This window comes from Macrobrachium nipponense, chromosome 46 (assembly GCF_015104395.2).
Source record: "Macrobrachium nipponense isolate FS-2020 chromosome 46, ASM1510439v2, whole genome shotgun sequence".
Taxonomy (NCBI): Eukaryota; Metazoa; Arthropoda; class Malacostraca; order Decapoda; family Palaemonidae; genus Macrobrachium; species Macrobrachium nipponense.
Window position 1 is genome coordinate 46,119,142 of NC_061106.1, and position 12,500 is coordinate 46,131,641.

General features: G+C 37.4%; 1 protein-coding gene across 1 annotated transcript in view; it reads left to right on the top strand.

Annotated features, from left to right (window-relative positions):
- LOC135214716 (netrin receptor UNC5B-like) overlaps positions 1-12,500 on the top strand; it is a 50,510-nt gene that overhangs the window by 8,346 nt on the left and 29,664 nt on the right. The window contains 1 exon segment of the mRNA XM_064249046.1: positions 1,499-1,528. Within this exon segment, the coding sequence (XP_064105116.1) occupies positions 1,499-1,528 (30 nt within the window).

Consider the following 12,500-nt stretch of genomic DNA (forward strand, 5'->3'; position numbering starts at 1 on the left):
AGAGACAGAATACAGAGGACGACATCAAACACGCGACGCGATTCAGTGTTGACCGAAGATTTTAAGCTGGAATTGACGTACTCGTCCCCCTGAATTCCCCGTCAAATTGGAAGACTGAGCCGCCCGAATCTAAACAGGGGGTCAAAGTCTCTTTTTCGAAACGAAGTGATTCCGCTGCTGTCGGCGAATAAGGGAAGCTGAATAGGAGGAGGAGGAGGAGGAGGAGGAGGAGGAGGAGAGGTGATGCCCTCTGCTTATAGGAGGTTAACCCCAGATTAACAAAGGCCTTTGAAGCCCAGGTTAATTCTGAATAGTGGTCGGGATTAGCATATGTACAGCTCGCTATTACGTCGGGTGTGTGTGTGTATGCGTGCGCGCGCGAGCAAGCTTTTCAGTGCAGTTTGTGTTGTTTCATTCCCCACGTCTTCTCATTGTTGTTTCACTATCCTGTCTTCTCAGTGCTGTTCCATTTCCGCGTCTGTTAACAATGGCTTACTGCGCCTGCGCAGGATTTCTGATTCACAAAGGTTAAATGTGTTCCTTTTGAGTTAGTTGATATCTCTTAACAAAGGACTTTGTGTTGGTTTTGGTGGCCTTATGCCAGCACGTGCCCTTATTCAAAGTGTCGTAAGGGTTCCAAGGGAATCAGAGGTTCTTTGTGTGGACTTCTGGACACTGACCAGACCAACAGATATGAAATAAACAAGAAGATTTTGTATTTATGCTTCATTTTCTTCATATTTGTGTATATATTTTAAATTGTAAAGCCCTGGCGGTGGTTTGATGTTTATAGACAAACTCGTCAGCTTTCTCTCTCTCTCTTTCTCTCTCTCTCTCTCTCTCTCTCTCTCTCATTTATGATACAACAATAAATAGTATGTTAGTCCGCACAGGGAAGGCTTCGAGGAAGTAATTGCCAATCCTAGATTGGAACCAGTAGGTAATTCATTCTCTCTCTCTCTCTCTCTCTCTCTCTCTCTCTCTCTCTCTCTCTCTCTCAAGGCTCAACGTAATTTAGGCTTCATGCTGAGAAAGAGCCCGTGCGGACCTTGGACCATTTTATTTAATTTATATTTGATAAATTATTGGTATATTTTAGTTCTCAGATTATAATACTGAAGAGCTGAAAATAACTGTTTTTCCTGCAATAAATTGCAGACAACCAGAGAGAGAGAGAGATGAGGAGGAGGAGGGGGACGAGAGCCGAGAGAGAGAGAGAGAGCGGATGTGGAGAGAGAGAGAGAGAGAGAGAGAGAGAGAGAGTGGGTTGGTGGGGGGACGAGTGGCGGTTAACGATCTTAAACCACAGCAAATATTTCATAAAGTATTCAATTTTATTTTTTAATCTCGTTATCGTACTTGAATTTGAGGATCTATTTAGATGGCAAAAATGTGACGAATAAGAAATACATTTTTTATTGATAGGATTAATATATTTCAATGTTCTTTAGTACAATTTTATCAAATTTTAACATTTTTCTCTTTCTTTTTTTTACAGGTCAGTTTACAATGGACGGCAGCCTCCATCGTAAGGAATTCTTTTATTTTCATTATCTTTATTCACTTTGTCATGGTATGTTAAAAACATCGTTTTGTGATTTTTATTACCTTGACATTGGATATATGTAATAATAATAATTAATAATTAATAATAATAATAATAATAATATAATAATAATAATAATAATCAAATAATAATAATTATTAATTAATTATTATTATTATTCTTATTATTATTATATATTATTATTATTATATTATTATTATTATTTTATTATTATTATTATTATTATTATTAGAAAGTTACGCCAGTTATCATCACTTAATCATCGTTTCTTTGTCGTAGTCACGATTGCCTTATGTTAGTGGAGAGAGAGAGAGAGAGAGAGAGAGAGAGATGTGAGTAGAGATCCGGAGAGAGAGAGTGAGAGAGAGAGAGAGAGAGAGAGAGAGAGAGAGATAGTGCTTCAGCTTCATGAAAATGAGGTTGACTTTGGCATTGGCTCACAAGGAGAGAGAGATAGAAAGGTAATCTTGTATTAAGATTTGTAGAGAGAGGAGAGAGAGAGAGAGAGAGAGAGAGAAGAGAGAGAGAGAGAAGAGAGAATCTTGTAATTAAAATTTTAATCTTTAAATTCGTATATGGCACTCTTTGTGAGAGTACTTGTAAGTAAAGTGTGTGTCTCTGAGAGAGAGAGAGAGAGAGAGAGAGAGAGAGAGAGAGAGAGAGAGAGAGAGAGAGAGAGAGAGAGAGATTTAAAGTAGCTTTTATAAGGTCACAGAAATTTATCATCTACATAAATGTAACCACTAACACGCCTCCGTATTTTCCTAAAACCATCTAAATACGGCCGTTATACTAGACCAGCATTTCCCAATGTATATGCTGAGTTAATGGGGAATCATAGTCGACCTCGAGTGACGGAAATAGCCAAGCAAAGGGGATCAACAGGTGGCCCTCACTGGTGCTGACGATGCACAAACTTCCTTGACACCTGCGGAGCAAACTTCCTAATAAACCCAATTAGCTGAAGTCTATAAGTAGCCCCCCTGTGATTAGCATAAATCCGCTATCATAGTCGAGATCTCTTGTCATTCAATGCTGGTTGCGTTGTAGGAACCGTATTCTTTTTACCATTAATGGGAATTGTGGCTTGAATTCCTCACGAATGAACTTTCGAAGGTTTGACATTTTTTTTTTTTAATGGTTGCAATTTCTGATTGATTTATTTTACTAAAGTACTTCGGCGTCGCTGCTATTCCTGTGGTTGCGTCCGGAGATTTTAGGAATTGCATTTCTCGAGGTTCGAACTGGAAACGGTTCTGAATTGTCAGATATACCTTTTCCAGTTCTTGCTTTTCCTGAATTGGATGATTGGATTATCTCCTCTAGATATCGATTCGCAACAGCTGTAGCCATGAAAAGTACGTGATGTCCTGAAAAAAATCAAAAGAAGAAATATAAGGAAATCATAGTTCACAGTTTCACCTTATGCATAGCTGCATTATCATCAGTAGAACGTGTTAGGGAATTTTCATTATAGTCACCACTTGTGACAAATATAATGATATCTTTTTGTTTCTGAGTTATACTTCAGTATAATATATATATATATATATTATATATATATATATATATATATATATATATATATATAATATATATATATACTAATATATATATTTATATTATATATATTATATATATATATATATATATATATATCTATATATATATATATATATATATATATCTTATATATATATATAGACTGGTAAAAGTGTTCTGTTAACAACCAGAATTCCATATAATAAAAGGAGGCCCATAAAAAAACACCAAAATGTAGAGAGAAAAGTACTATATTTCAAGAGGGACTGCTGTCTCTCTCAGGATCATATACCTGAAAAAGGAGAGGAGACAGCCAGTCTCTGAAAAATAGTTACTTTTGTTCTCTTACAAATTTTGGTTGTTTTATGGGCTCCCTTTTATTATAAAAATTTTTTTTATAAATTATAATATATATATAGATATATATATATAATATATATATCTATATATTAATATATATTATAATTCGTTTTTATATAAGGCTCTTTTAATTAGATGAAATTCTGTTGTAACAGGACATTTTTTACCACTCATATATATATTATACAGAGAGAGAGAGAGAGAGAGAGAGAGAGAGAAGAGAGAGAGAGAGAGAGAGAAACGATTTACTAGAGACATTCAGATGTTCCCATGGAACGATCCTTCCCATTTGCGAAAAATTGTGAAAAACGGAACGAATATATTGAAGTGCTCAGGCGTAATGCTTTTGGTATACCCAGAACCTTTTGCATTCGTTTTGTAACGTCATTGTTTCCCCCCCCTCCCCCCTCGTCTCTCTCTGCTCTCTCTCTCTCTCTCTCTCTCTCTTCTCTCTCTCTCTCTCTCTTTCATTCGCACAGTTCTCCACGCATAATACGGAATGAGAAAGACTGCGTAATCTTCCAATTTCATTTTTTTTATCCTTTTTGATAACGGCGGAATTTATTTTCTTTCCCTTGGCCAAGGAATAGATTTCTCAAGGATATCCCGCGAGGACGCGACGGGAATTTAAGTCGGTCGCTTATCTGGACCCGGGAGAAAAATGACCGCAGGAGAAAACAAGATAGTAAAAGGAATTGAACATCGTTTGCGAGGTTTTGCCCCCCCAACCACCTCTCTCTCTCTCTCTGTCTCTCTCTCCGTCACTACGGATGCATAATCTCAAAGTGTTGTTGTTTGCACGAACGATAACAGCACTGCATCCTGTGTGTTGGAGGTTTGTTACTCGAGAAGTATCAGGTGTTTTGCTACACTTTGCTTCGGGAAGCGTTCTGTATTTGACGAAGTTTTTTGTTTTGTATTTTTTAAGTATGAAAAGGTTCCGGTATTTTATGATTTGAAGATGAAGAAGATCCGGTATTTTACGATTTGAAGATGAAGAGGATCGGTATTTTACGGTTTGAAGATGAAAAGGATCCGGTATTTTACGATTTGAAGATGAAAAGGATCCGGTATTTTACGATTTGAAGATGAAAAGGATCCGGTATTTTACGATTTGAAGATGAAAAGGATCCGGTATTTTACAATGTCTTCGAAGATGGAACAGGATCTGGTAATTTTTAAGGTTTTTGCAGATAAAAAGGATCCGGTATTTTATTTTACGATTTGAAGGTGAAAAGTATCCGGTATTTTACGATTTGAAGATGAAGGAGGATCCGGTATTTTACGATTTGAAGATGAAGAGGATCCGGTATTTTACGATTTGAAGATGAAGAGGATCCGGTATTTTACGATTTGAAGATGAAAACGATCCGATATTTTGCAAAGTTTTCCGATAACAAAAAGAATCTGGTATTTTACAAAGTTTTTGAATATGGAACAGATCTGGTGTTTTACAAGCTTTTCGAAGATGAACGGAATCCGGTATTTTACAAAGTTTTCGAATATTAAAAGGATCAGGTATTTTGCAAAGCATTTCGAAGACGAACGGAATCCAGTATTTTACAGTGTTTTCGAATATGAAACGGATCTAGTATTTTGTAATGTTTTCCAATACGAAAAAAAATCCAGAACGTCACTTATTTTGCTTAAATCATCATTTCTCCCAATACTTTAGATTCCAGGCCTCCATGACTTGTGGGGGCCTGACACCACCAAAAAAAATCAAAACATAATGGCTCACACTTGAATTCCTAAAAAAAAAAAACCTCAAATTTAATTCGTAAAAGAACTCTTTGTAAGGATAATTGAGGAATAAATATTTTTTTCTCTCCCTCTTTTGTTAGTCATTTTTTTGTCAGGAAGTTGCTGGAATGAAGTCTTTCGCTGTTTCTGCAGCTGGAATTAATCTCCGCGCCAAAGTTCATACTAATTAGACTCCAGCTCTCTTCCATTCTGCATGGAAAGAGAGGGATTTTGGAAGGAGGGAAAGAGAGTGGTTCTGGAAAGAGGGAAAGAGATATTTTGAAAAGAGGGAAAGACATATTTTGGAGAGAGGGAAAGAGAGGAATTTGGAAAGAGGGATTTGGAAGGAGGGAAAGAGAGGGATTTTGGAGAGAGGGAAAGATGTTTTGGTAAAAGGGAAAGATAGATATTTTAGAAAGAGGGAAAGAAAGGTATTTTGGGAAGAGGGTAGGAGGAAAGGACTCCTCAGAGAGGAAGGATCAGAATGGGGAGATCTCAGTTGGGAAGGACTGAGAGGGGAAGTACTCAAAGGGGGAAGGACTAGGAGTGGGAAGGACTCAGAGGGGAAGGACTCAGAGGGGAAGGACTCAGAGGGGAAGGATTCAGAGGGGAAGGACTAGGAATGGGAAGGACTCAGAGGGGAAGGACTCAGAGGAAAAGGACTCAGAGGGGAAGGACTAGGAGTGGGAAGGACTCAGAGAGGAAGGACTCGGAGTGGGATGGAATCAGAAGGGAAGGATTCGGGAGGGTACGACCAAGAAGGGAAATGACTCCCCAGATGAGAACGACTCAGAGGGAAAGAACTCTTTATGGAAGGACTGACAAGGGAAGGACACAGAGGGGGGAAGGACTGGGACAGGTGAGGGGGAGGACCCACCTTTCCTCTCTCCTGCAGTTCGAGGCAACAGAATCGTCCAGGAAATCATTTGAGAAGTTTAGGAGGAGACTCGTTTAGGGAGTTTATCAGGAAGAGTGGAAATGCTTATACTCATTCTTTAATTTTTATATTCACTCTGCAGTCATTCTGTTTAGGGTTTTATTGTTGTCGTCCTTTCATAGAAAATGTCCTTTGTGGGGGGGGTTGGCTTATTATACTCATTCCTTAATTTTCATATTCCCTCTGCAGTCATTCTGTTTAGGTTTCTATTGTGTTTCTTTCATTTCAGAAAATTTCCGTTTTTTTTGTTTTTTTTTTTTTTTTTTTTTTTTCGGAGGGGGGTGGGTTGGCTTATTATACTCATTCCTTAATTTTCATCTTCACTCTGCAGTGATTCTGTTTGGTTTATATTGTTGTTCTTTCACAGAAAATTTCCTTTTTGGGGGAATTTAAGGTAACTGATTTCGCGTTGGAAGACGAAATTTATGTGGGAATAATTTCCCGTTTTTTGTGGAGGAACGATGCCCCTATTTTCTTTCCAGTAATTGAGGTACAGAGAACCATAAGTGGAATTAGGGTCATGGTGATCAGGCAGAATTGGATCATTTTTATATTCCAGGCGTTCCACGTTTTATTCCAGCCACATTTCCCTCACAATTTTCTTTCCATTTTGGTCTTCGTGTTGTGTTGGAATGAAAGGAAGAGAGGAGAATTATCTTTCGGCTTTCGATGTCCCTTATTAACTATTCTGGAGACGTGCAGCGGAACTTTAATTCTCCTTAGAAATACTAACAATTAGAAAGAAAACTTAGTCACTTTCAGACAGACAGCATTTCAAGAAAGAGATATGAATCTGAAGGCTCTGGAAAATAACTCTTTCAAGTAACTCTTCCCCCAATTCAGAACTTGGATCTGGGGAAACATTTCTTTAAATACTTCTCCGCTTAAAGAAAAAAAAAACTCGGCCTCCTCCAAAGTCATGGCTGTTTCGCGGAAGTTCGGACAAGACGACTTGATTTTAATTAGCACGCGTATCTTGAGGATTTGTTCACCGTATGAATAGGAAATGGCCTCCTCCTGGAAAGGACGGCGGCTACGAGGCTGGAAAATGGAATTCAGATTTTATTCCAGTTGTATTTTTCCAGGGAGTGCTTTTATGGCAGTTGTATTCATTTGCATTTAGAGCGAATGAGAGCTAAGTGTTATACGACGGACGGAGAGAGAGAGAGAGAGAGAGAGAGAGAGAGAGAGAGAGAGAGAGAGAGAGAGAGAGAGAGTAGACCTTGATGAAGATATGCATTGCTGAGTTATTTGTTGTACCACGCCAGTGAACCTATTTACTTTTAATACAGGTGCCCTAAACTAGCCCAGTCTCGAAAAAGGGGGGGCGGGGGAAGGGCCCTTACCCTGAGGGAAAACCCATCCTTAACCCTGAGGGAAAATTCACCCTCAACCCTGAGGGAAAGCTCATGGAAAACACGAGCAGTGCACAGATCGTCATTAGAAGAGGAAAAAATGATTGAATTGTGAGCATTCTTTTTACAGACCTCTTAAAGGTCTTGAAGTCTGCCCAGCTCGACGTAGAGTCATCATCATAAGAATGGCTTGAAGTCCAGGCGGACCTCGTCATGTGCATTGGAAGGCCTTGAAGTCCGTTCAGTTGTTAGGGACGTCATGTATACAGGAAGCTCTTGAAGTCCTCTCAGTTGTTAGGGACGTCCTGTATATAAGAAGGTCCTGTATATAGGAAGTCCTTGAAGTCCGCCCGGTTTTTAGGGACGTCATGGTAGAGGAAGGTCTTCTAGTCATTTCAGTTATTAGACTCGTCATGGTATAGGTAGGTCTTGAAGTCCGCACTTTTCTGACGGCTCTTTTGTGTTTCCCCTCAAATCTTAAAAACTACTGAGGCTAGAGGGCTGCAAATTGGTATGTAGATCATACACCCTCAAATCATCCAACCTACCAAATTGCAGCCCTCTAGCTTCAGTAGTTTTTTTTTTTTTTATTTAAGGTTAAAGTTAGCCATAATCGTACATCTGGCACCGCTTTTCATGTATATTTGATTTAAGAGGATGTCAGACTATCCTTTCCTGCCCTCACGTATCCTCTCTCTCTCCCCTTATTATATCCTTTGCCTCCTTATTGTATCCTCTGCCTTATTTACATTTCATGTTCTCTCCAACTCCAGTTACCTAATTTGTATCAAATCCTGCCGTTACCCAATATAGCTTTTTCCCTTTTTCAGGGATCATTCTCTCTCTCTCTCTCTCTCCCCTTTGCATCCCTTCCCTTTACCAGTATCCTTTCCCTAGCCTTGCCTGAACCTCAGGCTTTTTTTTTTTTTCTTTTTGCTCGACTTCAAAAGGAAACGGTCTCGCTTATGCAAATTCATGACGCCACGTCTCTTAGCCCATTCATTTCCAGCGATCCTTTTTTTTTCTTTTTTCTTTCTTTTTTTTATAACTGCGAATGGATTATGAACTCTCCTCCGTATGGGCAGGGTGAAAAAGGGTGAGAATTTGTGTTCGGGCACCTATTAAATTCCTTTCAATGAAGTTGCGCTTTTCCACATTAAAATTCCTTCCAATGAAGTTATGCTTTTCCATTTAAAGTCCGGGTAATCAGGAAGGTGACTCTGTTTCAGGGATTTGAGTCGAAAAGTATTACCAGGGTTTTTGGATTGAACGAATTACATCGGCGGTTCGAAATCAATGACTGTAGTACTGTACTAGATATACCTTTCAGTAAGCTTCTTGTTTCTATATCGTTAAAGGTAAAAAGTTGAGTCTGTGAGAGGAAAAATACGGTGGATAAGTTGACGTTTTCTTATCGGCAATTCTAAAAACGTACAGTTGAGCAATTCCGAATTCTCTTGCGTTTGTGGTCAACTTATGCCTTCCTTTCTGTTAAGGATAATGAGAGAAGCCAACCCTTGTCAAATCCAAAGAAAATATCCTTTATGTTAAGAATAACAAAAAATATGAAAAAATATTTTTTTAGGCTCCAGATAACAAAAATAAAGTAATTTGTATCCTTTCTGTTAAGAATAAATGAGAATAATATGAAAAAATAATCATTTTTTAATCCCCAGAAAAAAAGTAATTTGGTTAGCGAGTAGAACCGCTCTATCAGGAAGCCCAAATGAATATTCGGATAGTACGGGGACGCGCTTGTTTTTTTTTTTTTTTTTTTTTTTTTTTACCGAGTGCTTGTATTCATTTGCATATGGAGTGACTCGATCTTTTTGAATTCATTAGCTGCTCCTTAGTGGACGCCCAGCGACCGTAAATCTCTTACCGTTTTGGGCGACTGGTCTCAGAGATTCGCTCTGTCCTGTTCCTGGAATATGACCTCTTTTGTTATTTTTTTTTTATATTAAGTTATTATTTTTTTTTTCATCTATGTAAGTCAGGCTAATTAAAATATTATTATTAAATTATTATTATTATTATTATTATTATTATTATTATTATTATTATTATTTGAAATTATGTAAGTCAGGCTTCAAGACTAAAATATCCAACCAGTGTTAATTCTCCAGACCTCTTTTGTTGTTTTTTTGTAAAATAGAATATTATTATTATTATATTATTATTATTATTATTATTATTATTATTATTATTATTATTATTATTATTATTATTATCATTATTATTATTATCATTATTATTATTATTATTATTATTATTATTATTATTATTATTATTATTATTATTATTATTATTTGAAATCTATGTACCAAGTCAGGCTTCAAGACGAATACATCCAACGAATTTTCTAAATTTGGCATTTAATCCAGCAACCAAATAACGTCATAAAATAGAGTGATAATGTACCGCGCACGAACAGCAAATCCTTATTCAATAACTGAAACGCCTTTCCTCTCCTTCCCTCGATTGGTCAGAACAGGTCAGAACAGAGGAATCCCTGTTCCCCTGTTATAATTGAAGCCCCCGACTTCTTCGTCTTGTTTTAATTAGAACAAGCGACGTTATTTATTGGCCTCCGGATTCACTCGAAGGAATGATGGGTAGTACTGTGTCGACCTCCCTCTTTACTCCCGAGAGATGATGATATTTCTCTCTCCTAGGTCCGACTGCCTCCTCCTCCTCCTCCTCCTCCTCCTGGGTCTGCTGACTGCTGCTACTCCAACTCCCTCCTCCTTATCCCTACCCTTCCTCCTCCATCCTCCTCGTCTTTATTATTATTTTCCTTATTCTCACTATTCTAATCGTCCTCCTCCTCCTACTCCATATTATTATTTTCCTTATCCTCACTATTCTCCGCATCCTCCTCCTCCTCCTCCTCCTTATCATTATTTTCTTTATCATCCTCCTTCTCTTCATCACTGTCCTCTTTATCATCCTCCTCCTCCACCTACATATCCTACTCCTCCTCCTCCTCCTCCTCCTCACTGTCCTCTTTATGATCCTCCTCCTCCACCTCCTTATCCTCCTCTTTATACTTATCCTCTTCCTCCTCCCTTTTCTTCTCCTCCTCTTTATCACTGCCCTCTTAATCATCCTCCACCACCACCACCTCCTCCTCCTCCTCCTCCTCCTTTCCTCGGTGTCCGCCAGGCACGCCTGCTGACAGATGTGCTCTTGTTTTGAGGCGAGAGAGAGAGAGAGAGACAGCTCCTCTTTATTGTAAAGAGTCGTCGCTTTTTAGAAAAGAGAGAGAAAGAAGGTCCTAACAGTACCCAAGTGGTCATTAATAGGGGGTGGGGAGTGGGGGAGTGGGGATGGGGGGGAGAGAGGGGGGGGTTCAAGGGGTGGATGTGTAAATGGCTCTGCTTGTGGAAAGTGTAACCGTAGACGTAGATTTAATGAACCTCGAATATGGCTGCTGACACAAACGACTCGGATGGTGCTTAATGATTTATCCATTGGGTCGGGGTTTTGTGGGTTGGTTGGTTGGGATGGGTATATGATGGGTATGGATTCTGAGTGTTGGGGCTCGAAGCCTTGACCAAATGATGGATATGGAATGAACGTCAGTTGATCTGTTCTAGCGAATGTTTTTTTTTTTTTTTTTTTTTTTTTGCTATAAAACGAACAGAATTAATAATATTAATAATTTGTTTTTCAGCTCAGGTCCATATACAAAGATAGATAATAATAATAATAATAATAATAATAATAATAATAATAATAATAATAATAATAATAATAATAATAATTAATATTTCAGCTCAGGGCCATATACAAAGATAATAATAATAATGATTCACATACCAACTTTTACCTCATATGGAAAATAGAAATAATCCATTCAAAGTCAATTTATTCCTGAGTTCGCAGCAAGACAAATTTTACCCCGTGACTTAAAATATCAGATAATTAAATGAAACGGACCATGAAGGAATATAGGATAAAAATGGAAATGAAGTCGAAGAATATCTGATGAATGTGGAAAAGAAGGAAGTCTAAAATACCTGATAAAAAGGAACATAAAGTTACGGAGTATCATAAATTACAAGGGCGATGGGGCATTGTCTCCTTCAGCTGGGAGGTTTAATTACTCTCTCTCTCTCTCTCTCTCTCTCTCTCTCTCTCTCTCTCTCTCTCTCTCTCTCTCTCTCTCTCTCTCAGCATCCTTGGCAGCTATAACCTCCTAAGATTTTTATATGGGAGTGATATATTTTAGAGATGATTTTTCATTCAAAATGGGAAATGAATTTTTTTTTTCCAGTGATGCTAATCTCTGAAGAATTTTTTTTTTTTTTCAAATAGTTTTATTTCTACGGATACTTCTATGTGGAGATTATTTATGTTTCCAGTGGAAGTTTTTTTTTCCTCTTCAGGGATGCTTATCTCTGGAGTTCATTTATTTTTCCAAATTAGAGAAAGATTTTTTTTTATTTCATATACAGGACAAAAATATTTTCTAAGCTATAATATTATTATTCCATGTAGCATTTAGGATTTTTTTATTGTAATATTCTCTCGTCATTATTAATAATAATGACATTGTAAAGATGAATGAAAATGATAATGTATTGATGATGACTGGTAGTCAATAAAAAAAGTTGTTAATTATCATGATAAGAGAATAAATAACAAAATGAATAAAAAATATCCTGTGAAATAAATTCGAGCATAACAATCACTGTCCTATTGTAATGCCTGTTATTAATTTATGTGAAAAAAGTATTAAATCGATCTTACGTTTTATGTACTGAATTACAGTGGAATAAAATAATGAAAATGCAAATGACATCAATTCCAAAAGAATGAAAAAGTTAATAATGACCGAAGTAAACAAGAAAATAAGGGGTGTAAGATACAGCGATTTTATTGATAAATATATAACATTCACTGCATATAACGATAAAATAGACTTTCTTTCGTACTCATCCTTATACATAATTCATACAGTCACTGACCGGAAATGAACTTCGTGGCTCCG